Source organism: Telmatherina bonti (assembly GCF_933228915.1).
Source record: "Telmatherina bonti genome assembly, chromosome: 7".
Lineage (NCBI taxonomy): Eukaryota > Metazoa > Chordata > Actinopteri > Atheriniformes > Telmatherinidae > Telmatherina > Telmatherina bonti.
The window spans coordinates 16,966,337-16,982,190 of NC_136625.1; the positions used below are offsets into that span (position 1 = coordinate 16,966,337).

At 39.6% G+C, this 15,854-nt stretch overlaps 1 protein-coding gene across 1 annotated transcript in view; it reads left to right on the forward strand.

Annotated features, from left to right (window-relative positions):
• insra (insulin receptor a) overlaps positions 1-15,428 on the forward strand; it is a 52,504-nt gene extending 37,076 nt beyond the window's left edge. Inside the window, exons 7-21 of the mRNA XM_079244048.1 lie at positions 750-876; positions 1,618-1,871; positions 4,911-5,078; positions 7,117-7,315; positions 7,629-7,915; positions 8,436-8,575; positions 9,122-9,281; positions 10,196-10,295; positions 10,378-10,445; positions 10,858-11,087; positions 11,272-11,382; positions 12,202-12,361; positions 12,819-12,948; positions 13,233-13,367; positions 13,870-15,428. Coding sequence (XP_079100174.1) covers positions 750-876; positions 1,618-1,871; positions 4,911-5,078; positions 7,117-7,315; positions 7,629-7,915; positions 8,436-8,575; positions 9,122-9,281; positions 10,196-10,295; positions 10,378-10,445; positions 10,858-11,087; positions 11,272-11,382; positions 12,202-12,361; positions 12,819-12,948; positions 13,233-13,367; positions 13,870-14,227 — 2,627 coding nt within the window. The 3' untranslated portion in view covers positions 14,228-15,428. The remainder of the gene's footprint in view (positions 1-749; positions 877-1,617; positions 1,872-4,910; positions 5,079-7,116; positions 7,316-7,628; positions 7,916-8,435; positions 8,576-9,121; positions 9,282-10,195; positions 10,296-10,377; positions 10,446-10,857; positions 11,088-11,271; positions 11,383-12,201; positions 12,362-12,818; positions 12,949-13,232; positions 13,368-13,869) is intronic.
• The last annotated feature ends 426 nt before the right edge of the window (positions 15,429-15,854 follow it).

A 15,854-nucleotide genomic window follows, 5' to 3' on the forward strand; every position in this document is an offset into this window, starting at 1 on the left:
GATTGGTTGGAAATTGTTTATGCCTTACGGTCGACTAGAGTCGAGAGTTTATGAAACGGATCGTTCTTGAGTCCTTTTGGGATCATAACTTTAAATTTTCAATTTTTTCATTTAATACCAGGTATGTTTCCACTGCTCTGTCTTGTCCTGTAATTACTTTAACTGTAAAGGTCACAAGGCAGATTTGTACACCAGGACACTGCAGCTTAGCAAATTAATCCACCGAGATGTGCCATGCCAAGCTAGTCTTTGTTTACGGAGACATTAAAAGCTTTTATTGCTTGTCTCTTCAACAAGTACATAGATGAATTTGATAAACACATAAGAGCACAGCTGCAGAGCGCTGACCAAGGGGACCTTTAAGAAAAATAAATTTACTCTATTCATCTACAGGAAGGCGTTTATCATATGTAAATACTATCGTGCTGTTTCTACATTCAGACACACCTCTTGCGCTCTGTTAAGTAATTCTCATACTGAAGACAAGGACAGATGTGCTCACAGAAGTGGTGAAATATAGTTTGCAATGTCAACAAAAGTGTACATTGATTGATTTTGAAATTGGGAAAAGTGGAGTAGACTGAGCCCAGCTGCTTCAGGACATAAAGATATTTTCATACGTACCCCTGACCCCACCCCTGATTTCACCCGATAGCAGAGATTTAAACGCCTCAATAATTACTCCCTTTTTCATTTTTTCATGTTATAGTTGTTTTATTTGATGAATGTCTTTTCTTATGTACATTCAGGTGAGAACCATGTGTTGAATTTCACCAACATCCGAAAGTCCAGCGACAAGATTATGATCAAGTGGAATGCATTCTGGCCATCAGACTTCAGAGATCTGCTGGGCTTCATGGTGCTCTACAAAGAAGCGTAAGTTGATCTAAACTAAGAGACCTGGATTTCAGGCTGGACAAATATTGGTGTTAGCTGTCTTACAGATATGAAAAAACTAAGTTGATCCATAGTTACATCAATTCCCACTGCACTGATGCTTACAACACAGAAATTATAACTGCACAAGACTATTTTAGAATAGTGACTCGTAAATAAGCAGCAGACAAACATGGTCAGGTAGCAGATATATAGAGAGAAGAGCCATGTTTACATTTTTTTTAACATAAGAAAAAACTAAACTTTGTCATAGATAAATGCAAACCTCTTTTTTGCATTAAAAATTGATTTGAGTTTCAATTTGAATAATGTAAATAATGTTGTAGTTTCTTTTTTATTCATTTGAAATCTGACGTCTTTCGTTGTCACCTAAGATAATTAATTAATGTCTGGCACCTAAAGGTTTTCTGATACAGAACTGACAAGGATGATTGGGGGGGGGGGGGGGGAAACAAACATAAGTCTTTCTTTACAGCCACTTAGTTTTAAAATCACTGGTAACGTCCTTTTGACAAACTGTACCCAGCATTACTATCAAGGTGTTTTTGACCTTGGTAACTATTTTGCTCATTTGTTTTTCTGTCATGTTGGAAAAATCAAACAAGACATATCTGGAGAGTATTTTAAACTGAAACTCTGTATCTTTTCTCAAGTAAAATACAGTTAAAATACTCAAAACCCACCCTTTGTGTCTGAATTGTTTGTTTTTCGCCAATAAAGGCCTTTCCAGAACGTAACAGAGTTCGATGGGCAAGACGCCTGCGGCTCAAACAGCTGGGTGATCGCTGATGTGGACCCTCCCCGTCGAGCCACAGAGGGAGAAAAGGATCAGATAGAACCAGGATATCTCATCACGGCTCTGAAGCCCTGGACACAGTACGCCATTATGGTGAAAACCCAGCTCTCAGCATCTGACGAGCAAGAGGTCCATGGAGCCAAGAGCGAGATCATCTATGTCCGCACAAATGCCACCAGTAAGGCTGATGGAGATTTATATTCCTAGCTGGTTCCTCTATCAAAGTATGCCTTCATCTACTGAATTAATATGGTGTTAATTCATAGTGTTGGATAAGATTTAATACCAACTGATGAGAGTGTGTTTTAAGTGCAGGAATATTAGAACCTAGGAATTTTCCCTCCACTAGAAAGATGTGGGTGCATCCAAAATCTAAGCAGTCTGTGCCCTTCATGTTGCAGCTTTAAACCTATTGGTCCCTTACCTGTCCAGCATCAAACTGGCCAATGAGTTTTTATGCAAATATTCATAACCATGTGCCACTTTATTTTAAGTTTCATCTTATCAAAAAGAAAACTGCATCTGTCTACCACTGAAAGCAACAAGCAGCTGTGTTGCATACTTGAGTCCACACAGCAGCTCACACAAGCATCCCAGAATGGGTTTCTGCTTAACTCTTCTAAGAACACACTTATCTATTTTAATGGAAGTCATATCGAGTTAGACGTGGACTGAAAGTCGGACACATAAGTATGCAAAGAATCAGTTCTGATTATCAAAATATCCCGGTTGCAAGTCTAATGAGTGTGTGAGCATTATAATCCGCCACTCTGGACATTCGGACCATGGAAGGCAGAACGGTTGTAAATGCACAATGCACACATTGAATTTAAATGCAAGAGTTTTAGGAGTTGAGGATAAGTAATAAAGTCATTTTTACTGCATGTAAATATTTGATTTTACTCTCCTGAGTAAAATAATTTTTGGTAGACGAATGTTTCACTGCTGAAACGCTCCTGGTGATCTCTGAAGCCGAGTTCAAGATCAAACAAAAGTGATGAGATTTGAAAGAGAAACGCCTCTTGAGACCTAAACGATTAGTCTATTAACCGTGTTCACACCTGAGCTTTGTCCCGTTAAACCAAAGTTTTTTTTCAAGAACCTTATAACTCTAGGCTACGTTCAGCTACAGATTAGGGTCAAGAAGTTCCCATAGCAGAAAAGGTCAGTGTCTCCTCCTGTAATGAAATTAAGCTATTTTTAGTGTCATCCTGTGGTGTTACTATCATTGACTGGTGGAGTCAGAGCTGTGATTGTAACTCCGACCACTGCCAACGTGTCCTTGGCACAAGAGCAGAGAAAGGGGAGACAGATGGCATAATTTCCTTTGGGTGCCTCTGATCTACAGGGCCCCACCCCTGTGCAAGACCTCTGCATCAATCAGTCACACAGCCGTTTTCAGTACTTGGTGTACTCTGCCTCCCACGGAGTGTGTCGTGTAGAGTTTGGATGAATCATAATCGTATTGCCCTGTCTAGCTAGCTTCCTTTTAGACAATATATGTTTCCTTTCTGATAACCCACAACAAACATGACATCCTTTGCTCCCACGGAGCAGTCTTCCAGCAGAGATGCTACAGTCAGCCAACCAGCTGTATCAAAGGAGGGGTTTCTACCCATCTGGCAACCGCTGCAGGTTCCTGGTTTGTGTCATGTCTCTCCAGCATACCTCGTCAGAAGGGCAAAGCTGTCATTACACATAAGCTGTTGCTGGTGAAACTTGGTCTGACAATGTGGTCGGACTGGTGTGTTGCTTCGTCATGAATCAAGGACAACATAATCACACTGTGACAAAGAAGCACGGGCCAGAGGGTTCAGTTTCGCATCCTCACGCTCTTATTCCTCACAAATATTCTGCCTCCCACACACACATCCCATCCCTCTAGGTATGTGAATGTTTGATTCTTGTAGCTGTACGGTCATGCCATTGAGAATATCTCAGTATGGCTTTCTTTTGCTTTGCCTTCTGATTCAAACAGTATGCTCTTATTATTAGCAGGATCAGCAGGTCATTAGTGCAGTGCACGTGACACACAATTTTAGTGTTTATTACATCACATTGATTCAACAGACACCTTTGTCCAAAGTGCTAAAAGTAAAAATGCATAGAGGCTTTCTTAGTCTTACTTGGACTGAATGTTTATTTTAGATCAGATTTGATCTATATATCCAGACTTGTGGTCAATAAATGCATTCATGTTTTCATTAGCCCTGCTGACAACATGCAACCTGTCCCCACAATTATCCGCAATTTACCTTATAAATTATCAGCTGGACTTTTAAACGACTTCATTGTGCAAGGAAGTGTATCTGTGCATGCGGATGGAGTTGTTTACATTCACAACTCTTAACTAATCAACGCAATGCAGTGTTTTAACATCAGCTTTTAGTTTCGCCTCGGCTTGCTTGGAGCCACAGCTGAGATGCTGCCAAAAAATATAGGATAGTATCAGTTACATGGTACCGCCTAAAGTAGAACAAAAACCAAACAGGATGCAATACAGCATTGTTATAGCTGAAGATCACTATAAACTGAAACACAGCTGAACCTGAAATATAATACCAGTCAACAAACACAAACAAAAAAAATGTATTTGGTGGGTTATATACTACTAAATATACTCATCTCTTTATTTGGTCTTCATTCACTTGTGGCACAATCACATCTTAACCTCAAACACAAACCCCATCTCCCCAACCTGCAAACATTACATACAGGGTGTGAAAACCAAAAGATAAAACTGATTGGGGGTGGGCTGCAGGAGCAGGCTGCAGCTGGTTAAAGATCAACTTCATGATAGTGCTGTGCTGGGATATTTCACAGCAACCTGACATGCAAAGTGGACCAAAACAGCATTTCTCCTTTTTTATATTCAACAAGCAAAGGTCAGTGATTCATTTGTGGAAACATGCAGACTGTGCTTGAGTGCACAACAAATACAGTATCAGTTATGTTTTCTTTCACATGTATTTGCAAGACTGACTTCATGCATTGCACATGTTATCACCATCTCCTAATTGTGTCACAATGAGGTTTAATTTTGCTTGGTTGATATGGAGTAAAAAGGTTTGGGCAGTGTTAATTCACCGTCAACTTTAAGACGTCATTAAAGCAGCAGACATGAGATCTGCTACACCAGCTGACAAATCCACATGTCCACGATTTTCTATGGTTACATATTATACACCTCAGCACTCACTGCATCATATTTCCCCAGAACCTTCTGTACCGCTGGACCCCATCTCCTCCTCCAACTCCTCCTCCTCCATCATCCTCAAGTGGAAACCTCCCAGTGACCCCAACGGCAACATCACTCACTACCTGGTCTTCTACCAGCGCCAGCCTGAGGCCAGCGAGCTGTTAAAGTTTGACTACTGTCAGAAGGGTGAGCTGTGTTTTTTGGAGTTGTGTTGATTGTGACTGTTTCAAGGTTTGTGTGTCTGACTGGTTGAATGTGTTTGTTTCTTTTTTTGGATCTTTTATTAGCTTCAGTTTCTCTTACTCAGCAACTCTTTATTATTTTACAAGCATTTTAATTAAATTCTGGTTACTTTGCCTCAAGTTCCCTTTTTAGACATGGCATAGGTGGCATTGCTTGCTGTACTTATCTATTAAAGTGACAGCTTTCTGGCAGAAGTCCTCTTTTAAAGCAGACTTGTTAATTTACTCATTCGTAACTTTCTGGGGACTATTTACTTCTAATACAAGTATTATGTCACGTAGCTTTTTATGTGTATAAAAAGTCTACAGCAATGTAAAGCCAGAAGGCCATATCAACTAAAGTCACCACCTTCCGCAAAAGACACCGCTGCACAAATGCTTGATATGTCTCATTTGCCCTGAGATTTTCTTCCTGTTACACATACGATGCACGCTTACGAGGCAAAGTCTTCAGAACCATTTAAAAATCTTATCAACAAGCCAAATGACGGCATCCACCAGGGTTGTTTGGTTTCCAAACAAAAGACGGCCATAAATGGAAGAGTTACCTTATTGACCCTGCTGTATCCATCATTTTACAACATTTCCACTGGGCAGATTACTTCTTGTTCTTTTTTCGTTTAGGACACATTTATCTTGTGCTCTCACAATTTATGTCTGTTATAAGGTGATTCCTCCTTAAGCTAGCAAATTCCCTTCATGTAAGAGATCAGCCACTCCCCAACCCACTCACTGTCACTTTTAGCCAACTCAAAGAAACAAGCTGCTTCCTTATTCTCCGCGTTTTCATCCGCTCTTACCATGAGAGCAGACTGATGTGTTACAGGCAAGAGACAGATGATAGGAGGTAAACTGAGCATCGTAAAAGCAATAGGGCAAGAAGGGCTGCTGCAGCGTACACTGTTAGATATATAATATGCTGTTAAATGTTAAAGCATGAAAAGGGACATCCATAAAGCAAAGTACAATCTCTTTGAAGTTCCAAGCTGTGAATAGATGTTTGTCGTACAGTCAGATTAGGCTAAACAAAAGAAACTGCTTCTCTCCAGATGTTTTTACTTGGATTTATTTCTTTTTTTTTTTTAATTCAGCCAGCTCAACTAGTTCATTTTGAATCCATAAGTAGCCTTTAGAAACTTCCGCTGCCCTGTCGCCCATGTTCTGTCAGTTTGGCTTCATCTTGTCCTTGCCTGATTGTTAATGTGAATACATGCAGCATGGACTTGTCCCATATTAGGTGTGAAATGTAAATTTACCTGGTCTTGTCTTGTAAGACTGTAACCTTTAAAGAGAGATAAATTGTCCTTATAAAGAAGTGAAGCTAACACATTAAAATACCTGAAAAATGAACTTTGTATGTCTGAAATGGTTGACTATGCCGGTTAGTGTTTGTATGTGTCTAAGAAGACCAACACGTGCTACAGTCTGTTTTGCCTGTATTTTAAACCTAAAAGGAAAAATACTCCAACAAAGTTGTGTACCAAGCAAGACAGTAACGTGAGATAAATCTTATTCTATTGTTCAGGAACATCAAAGATCTGAACGTGTGTGAAACTTGGCACTGAAACAGTCAAGCTCTTTCCTTCTTTTTGCCTCAGGTTCAGGCAAAGTTCATGTGTTTATTTTGGTTGAATTATTTTGGACACAGTCTGGCCTGCCTCTGTGTCTAGCCATCACTGCCCATCTTTGTTAGCACAAAATCAGACTTTCCACTTTTGAACACCCATAACGCCTTCACATCCAGAGAGATGGGAGTCTGCAGGGAGATTGTGTCAGTGGTAATTTATCTCCACTTGAGGGGTTGAAGACCCGGGGATGACAATGACAGACATGCCCTGCAGGTGTATGTATGTGTGTGTGTTTTCATCCTGTGTATGGGTCTGTGTAGCATATCTGTGTTTATTGCACCCGTCGTCCCATTTCCTTTTCTCCTTTTTTTTTTCCCCCCCCTGTGATTGCTATGGCTGTTTCCATGTCAACAGGGATGAAACTGCCATCACGGGTGCCCACTCAGGTGGACAGCGATGAGGAACAGAAGCGGAACCAGACAGAGGAGCAAGGCCAGGGGATGCGATGCTGCGCCTGCCCAAAAACTGAGAAGGAGCTCAAGAAGGAAAAGGAAGACTCCGAGTACCGCAAAACATTTGAGAATTACCTCCACAATGAAGTCTTTGAGATAAAGTAAGACTCTGGTCAAATGTGGACTGGTTTTGTGCTTTATCATTTCTCATCGACTGTTTCTGCCAAGTTGATTAAAGTTGGACTGAATGAGAGACTTTATTTCTCATCCTCACATTGTCAGTAAAGCCGGTAAAAATGTATTGTTTCTCTCACAGAAAGTTTCAGTTTTACTATTTTTCTATTATTTTGTTGTTCCAAGAATTCAGCTAAAAGTCCATTCAGACTCAGGAAATATATCCTACAGTAGAATTCTTTGCAGTCTATAAATTCAGTGACCTTAAAGTAAGCTTAAAGCATTCTTTGTCTTGTCTAGGCGCACCAGGGAAAGACGCTCTGTGATGGGGATCGCCAACAGAACACACCCATTCCTGACTACTTCCCCAAGCCCGCCTGGTGGCACAGGCATCCCCGACAAGGACGGCCAAGATACATTTGAAAGCACAAAGACTGTAGTCACAGTCCATGCTAAGGAGTCCACTGTCATCTCCAACCTCCGTCACTTTACCAGCTACCAGATTGAGATCCATGCCTGCAACCACCCAACTGACGCAGCCCGCTGCAGCATGGCGGCATATGTCAGTGCCCGCACATTGCCCGAAGGTAGGACAACACTAAAGGCTGGGTCACCAATCAGCTTTTCCTCCTATATGGCATATGATATCTTTCAGTTTTCAGTGGTATGTTTTTCACTGCCTCGGGTCATCTCCACATCAACTCAATTAATGAAAAAATAATAGTCAGATTTTCATTCACTGTTGATGCAATCTTAAGAAAAGCTACAAAAAAGAAATTCTAATTGGATATATTTATTAGTTATTTGGAAAGGTTAAACGTGGCTGTCCCAGGGAGTGGAGGTGGGGAGGCTACAATGGTTGCAGCATCTATCAAACATTTGGGAAGTAGTGACTAAAAATACTGCTGGTTACATCCATGAAATTTATCTTTCTGTCTGTATGAATATCTTAAGTATTTATTCATATCAGGGTAGATGCTGCAAAAATAAAAAAGGAATTTAGTTATTTATTTTTTTTAATGTTTCATATTTGTTTACCTGTGTTTTGCTCCAAACAAACCAGAGGTTTTTTACAAATATGAATCTGTGTTGTTTTGTTCTCCACAGATAAAGCTGATGACATTGTGGGTCCCATCAAATATAAGGTGACGGGATACAATGTGCACGCAGAATGGCATGAGCCTCCAGCCCCAAATGGTATTATCATCCTATATGAGGTGAACTACAAGAGAGTGGGAGACAGTGAGGTGAAGACACACATCCACACACACCTACGCACTTATCTATTCTGGCTTTATTGCTTTTAGTATATGCTGTGATTTAAATCTTGAATTGCAGCCAAGAGTTCACCGCAGGGTCACTGACACACAGAGCAAATGTTATGTGCTGGTTTTGTTTTCCTTTTCTTTAAAAGCCACCTTGTTCAGCATATGAAAGTCAAGTCATGAGCAGCAGTTTTTATTTATCCATCAGAAAGCTGCACAGAGATGCAGTTCTTATTAAGGAATTTATATTTTAAAATTTTGCATAATTGCTTTTTAGACCTAATGGCAGAGTAATTGGACTGTGTTTTAGTAGCCATGGAGACGGGTCAACTAAACATGTATTTCATCTAATTGATGGATGCCTGTTATTTTCTCTAGAAAACTTCTTTTTTTAATTTTTATTGTACTGATGTGTTTCTGCAGTGGAAACCGAAAATATGAAGTAAATTGAGTTAAAACTGATATTATTTTAACATATGTAAATTAAATAAAAACTATTCCCTGAACCTAGATGTTTGCTTTCTGTAGGAGCTGCACTCGTGTGTGTCCAGAAGGCTGTACGATGAGCAGGGTGGCTGTATGCTGAAAGTAATGCATCCTGGGAACTACTCTGTAAGGATCAGAGCCACCTCGCTGGCTGGGAATGGATCATGGACCGAACCCACATTCTTTTACATCCAGGATGCAAGTAAGTCCCTCTGTTTTTTTGTTTTTGTTTTTTTTTTAATATATATATATATATATATATATATATATATATATATATATATATATATATATATATATATATATATATATATACATATATAATGTAAGGTTTAGTTGGAAATTATCTCAAGACTCTTAAAAATGTTAGGGACTGCTAAAAGATCATTTATTATTTTTTTCCTATATATTTAATAAAAAATATTTTAGAATAAATAAGTTTGATGATAATTATTTAATAATTTTGCTTTGCCAGATTGTAGATCAGTTTACTTTTGCAAACTGTACCTCCCTGTTTTTTTGGTTTTTTTTTTATTTTTAGTGTTACCTGGATATAATTTCCCTCAAACTAACATTTATTTAGACTACAAGTCACTTAAGATAGTAAAGTCATACATATTTAGCCTCATTTTATTCAAAGAAAAAAAAAAGCCTCAAATTAATCGTTTTGAATCCTAGCTGATAACTTAATTACCTGCCAAAACAGGATTTTATTATGATCTCCAAACTCCTACATTTGATTAGAAATTAAATCTCTGGTGGTTAAGTTTGTCCTTGTAAGTAAAAGTCCCTACTTTCACCTTGCTGGAGCTAGAGTATTATCCTGAATTTAGATACATTAACCAAAGTACTCACATGCCATTTTATATGTCAGATCTGGGTATTTTTACTGTGATCTGTTGCTGTCAAAGTTGTTCAACGCAGCCTAGAAATGAAAGTAAATGTATACAAAAGCAGAAGATGACAAACATACAGACACATTTTAATCATTTAGTCATAGGATGTGATTAAGAAATAACATCTATTCAGCACAGAATGGACAGCGGTGGGGGCTGGCTAGCTGTGTGGAGATTATCTTTGCTCTTCACCTGAAATGTGACACACTGTGTTGAACAGGTGATCATCTGTATGTTGTGAAGATCGTCATTGGGCCAGTCATCTGTTTTTTCCTGCTGCTGTTTGTGGCTGTGCTGGGATTCGTCATGTTCAAGAAGAAGTAAGTCATTTTTAGACCCTCTTAAATACTTGCTTTGTTTTGCCAGTGTTGTACATTTTATTATTTGTTTTTTTCCTCGTAGTCAAACCCAAGGGCCGAGTGGTCCCATCTACGCCTCTTCCAACCCCGAGTATCTCAGTGCTAATGACGGTAAGCAGAGAATTTAATCCCTTTTGTAAATTTCACAGAAGCTGGATTTAAAAAGGGATTATAGCACCTCATTAAATTTTGTGACTACAGGCCATTTACAGTAGTTAAGGAGGTTTATATTACTGACCACATTAACTGTGATTGGAGAGCTAGGGGAGCTTGTGTTACCTGAAGCAGCCAAAAATTGAATGCAATCCGCTGGTAATCAGTAACTTACTGAACCTGACTGTTTCTGGATTTCAGCCGTAACTTGAAGATTATTATTAAAATGTATGCCACGTCTTCAACACGTCCGACTATGTACAGCTTGCTTTTAAAGAAAAACACAATATTTGGAACGTAATTTAAGATTGGGTTTCAGGTGTTGCAGTTCATGTAAACTCAAAGCTGTAAAATGAAAATATGTTTGCAGTGTATGAAGAGGACGAGTGGGAGGTGCCTCGGGAGAAAATCAGCATTTTGAGGGAACTGGGTCAAGGCTCCTTTGGCATGGTCTATGAAGGCATTGCTAAGGACATCATAAAGGGCGAAGGGGAGACGCGTGTTGCCGTGAAGACGGTGAATGAGTCAGCCAGCCTGAGGGAGAGAATCGAGTTCCTGAACGAGGCCTCGGTCATGAAGGCCTTCAGCTGTCACCATGTGGTAAAGAGAGATTACCTGTTTTTATCTTGTAGTTAAACCGAAGATATTGTGCTATTTTGTTACTGTTGATGGGTAAAATGCTGGGAGGGGTTTAATCAGTCAACCACCACCAGATGCTTGAGCATTGTTTAGAATGAGAAGTACTTGGAGAGGTAACGTGAAACCCTTTGTCTCTGTGTCTCAGGTGCGTCTCCTTGGTGTCGTATCTAAGGGTCAGCCCACACTAGTAGTGATGGAGCTGATGACTCACGGAGACCTAAAGAGCTACCTGCGCTCTCTACGACCTGACGCTGAGGTAATTAGATTTGTTTAAGTCAAATTTACACCGGTTTTGCTGGAATTGAACTTCTGTTTTTCTTCTTCTCACTTCCGCTTTAAATGAACAGACTTGGTTCGCCACTCATTGACTGGATTTGTTTTATACTGCTGCAAACTTCACATTGTTCTCCATTTCTGCCAAACTAAGATTGGAAGATTTTAACTGTTATTGATTTAGTTAACAAATCAGGCTGTGATTTAATAATTTGAGATCTGCTGTCTGCTTTGCATGTGCCTGCACATATGCCACATATGTTCAAATTCTGAATATAAAACAATAAGGAAACATAGGGGTTTTTCTGATGACCCATTTCTCTCCATATGTTTTTTTTTTCTTTCCAGCCAGATTATTGAGGTCTGGACTAAATTATATCTACTAAATGTGATTTTACGAGACAAAGAGCTCAGTGGATATGGATCTGTTAGAGTAACGTTACCCCACTGAGCTCCTTTAACTTTTCAGGATGAAATACTGTGGTTTACTATGTAAATATGCAGAGATTACCTACATGTGTTACCTTTTGGAGTAAACATCCAGATCGTACTTTGATTGGAACAGGGAGAGGACCGAGCTGCTGGATGTTTGCAGACGGTTTAAGCAGTCAGCACTAAAGTCAACAAAAAACACGGAACTATTCTCAAAGAGGCTTATTTGGATCTGGTTATAGGGTTATCTTACTCTCTGTAGAATCCGGGGAGTAATATGAAAATCACCACTAAAGCATAAGCAATCATGGGTGGAGTTCTGCATTAGCACATCAGAAATTTAAAAAAAAAAATGTTTTGTGCCCGTCAGAATAACCCTGGACGTCCACCGCCCACTCTTAAGGAGATGATCCAAATGGCTGCTGAGATTGCAGATGGCATGGCCTACCTTAACGCCAAGAAGTTTGTCCACAGGGACCTGGCAGCCAGAAACTGCATGGTAGCTCACGATCTGACAGTCAAAATAGGGGGTAAGTTTTCTTAAACCAAGTAGAGGTACTAAAGAGTTTTGTACTGGATGCGAGTGTGCAGGATTAGAATATTAAGACTTTGTCTCCCCCTGGTGGTCATATGAGGGCATTGTCCAGTTGCACTTGTAAGTTTGGTGCGTAACTGTATGTTATTTTAGTTTTAGATGAGAACCAAGCTACTTTATGATGTAAGATCAAGGAGATCTGTGGTTATTCATATCGATTCTTCTATTAAGTAATGAGCCTTGATTGGGATCTAATACAAGTGTCACAGAAATGGATTAAATTAAATCTACATTGTTTTGGGTAGAAGCCCCTGTAAAAAAATGTTTGATGAGTACATGAAATACCAGGGAGTTTGAAGAACATTGGGGAATAAGTAGATGAAGCGCAGTTTACCAATCTGTGCAGGTTTTACTGTAATAAAATAATGAGTGATGGTCATCTTCTCTTCCAGACTTTGGCATGACCAGAGACATCTATGAGACTGACTACTACAGGAAGGGAGGGAAAGGCCTGCTCCCTGTCAGGTGGATGGCACCAGAATCGTTGAAAGACGGTGTCTTCACTGCACATTCAGACTGCTGGTCAGTGACACATCTAGTTTTCAACTTGATGTTTTTTTCAGGTCATCTGTAGCATAACAGGACCCTTGAAAACAACAAAGAATAATAAACAGTAAACATATTAGGGATGCTTAGTGGTTGGAATTCAGGCCAGCCAGTGAGCCAGCTGACGTCATTGTCAGCATCATGGGTACCTGTGTCCTCAACCTCCCTGCTTACAGCCGGAGTGTTTACTGACAGATTTAATCTGTTGCGTGTCTAATTGGCATTTCCTTATTCAACTCCTCTCTCCGTTTGTCTACCAGGTCATTTGGGGTTGTGCTGTGGGAGATCAGCACGCTTGCCGAACAGCCATATCAGGGCCTGTCCAACGAGCAAGTCCTCAAATTTGTAATGGACGGAGGCTACCTGGATCGGCCTGACAACTGTGCAGACAGATTGTGAGTATGAGGCCTGTTGTGTTTATGTTCCAAAAAATAAGAGATGTTCTTAAGAGAGGAAAAAAAACAGAAATTATTTAAGTGTTAAGTTTTATTACATCTATTCTGGTTTTCTGTTTATCTTTGAGTTTAACTGCATTTGACAGACAAAACAAGACATTTAGAGGCCTCTCCTTAAGTTTTTGTGTTACATTTCTAGGAAATTAATTGACAAATTCACTGGTTAATGATGATAATAAACAGCTCATTCATCACAAAGGAAATAAATAACTTAAAAATCCATCAATCTGTGTTTTGTTACATTCAGCTAAACTGAATGTAACAAAACCTTTGCTGAGATGTGAGATAGTTGGATCAGTTTTGCGAAGCTCATCATTAAATGATTATTTTATTTATATTAAATTGCTTTTCTTCGTGACATTTTTAGGAATTTAAGTAGACTGTTAAATTATTTATATCTGCAGCGTCACTGAGGTTTCTGTCTTCCCATCTCTTCTCTCAGACACAACCTCATGCAGATGTGCTGGCAGTACAACCCCAAGATGCGCCCCACCTTCCAGGAAATCATTGAGATGCTTCGGGAGGACCTGCATCCCACCTTCCAGGAGGTCTCCTTCTTCTACAGTGAGGAAAACAAGCCACCAGAGAGCGAGGATTTTGACCTGGACATGGAAAACATGGAAAGCATCCCACTGGACCCTTCATCATACTCCCAGAGGGAGCAGTGTTTGGATAGGGATGAGGCCACCTCCATGGGCCTGAGGGGCAGTTACGAGGAGCATCACATCCCATTCACACACATGAACGGAGGAAAGACCAATGGACGAATACTAGCCCTGCCACGGTCGAGCCCCTCCTAACAAAATGGGACACATTAACCCAGTTATGAGATATAATTCTATTTTTTTGTCTTTTTGTTGTTGTCATTTTATATAGATCACACTTTTATCACCCAGAAGCCCCTCAATGCATATCTCAGGACCTTATTTTTCTCTCCAGATGCCACAAACACACTACAGTAAGTCCACATGCGGACGACACAAGACACTTTTTGTATTTAAGGACAAGTCTCCTGCGTCTCTGTTGTTCATGATTGTAGTTTATATACTGTATATAATATATATATTGCCAAGTTAGTGCTTGACTGGGTGGATATTGGATTCAACTGTGAAACAAACTCTTGACAAACAAGAAGGCTGCTAAACCCACTGTCCCTCCCCAGGTCCACGCCATGTCCCCTTTCCCCCTGAATTCATCAAGAGTTCATCCCCGGATTACTTCATTTTGAGAAAAAAAAGTGCCCTTCTCTCTTTTCTGTGGCCTACACCAGTTGTCTTTGGACTGTGTGTAACTCTTTGTACACTAGTGGATCATGAACTGAAAGAAAAAGAAAAATGACCAAAAAAAAAAAAAAAAAGACTGAGAACTCTGTCGGATGGTCAGAGACGTCCATCCGTGAACAAACTCTTTATCCACTGGAGAAGCTGGTTGAAGTGGCTTACTTCCTCACACTCTGCAGTATTCCAAAATGGCACACAGGATAAACACGGGACTTTTTTTTTTGGGTCATATTTTTTATTTATTTACCTGTCTTTCTTTTCCGTTCCCCTCTTTGCTGCCCCCTTTTTTTCTTTTTCTTTTCACATTTACAGCTGAAGGATATTTAAACTGTTTTCAGAAACATGATGGCAAACAGGTTCATCAGATTGACCAATAGCTGCTTCGTTGGTATATTTTAGTGGGTATAGAAGATAAGAAATATAAAGATATATATAAATATTATATTGATGTTTTTGTAAATAGTTGATATGTTGTCATTCTTGAGGTATTTCCGGTTAGATAATGTTTTTACATGTTAGTCTCTTATGTTTATTTTTTCTAATCCAGAAAATCATATCAATTAGCTTTTTTTTTTGGACTCATGATCAACCAGCAGCACTTGGTCTTTTTACAATGCGATGCCTGAGAGGAAGAGCGTTTGGCATCTTCAGCTTAAAATGTCTGCCCACCATATCAAGATCAAATAAAAATAGTGCTGTAAATAATGCAGCAAGGTGCATTTGTGACAAGGCTCTGACTTTTATTTTCCCATTCTGTGTTCGCAGACTGCTGAGTGACTTCAGTAAATACCAAGTTTATTTCTAAAGGGGATTGTTTTGTGAAAAGTGCATATAGCGATAAGGGGTTGGGGGGGTTCCATACAGAAACCAAAAGCAAGAGAGCGGTGACAAAGAAGACCTGATGATCAATGCATAAAAAAAACTGCTGGCAGTTCAAAGCACCTGATGGCTCTAATAGCAAACAAAAACTGTTAAATATAAAGGGTATGAAGGATTTTATATATGCCTTCAGTTCATTTGGAGGATAAAATATACTGTATTAAACTTATCTTGTCATAATACTGTATTGGTGATATTAAGGCATGCTCTTTGTATTCATATGAGCCTTGCTGCAGTTCTAGCATTGTGTTGTCACCTCTTTGCAAAA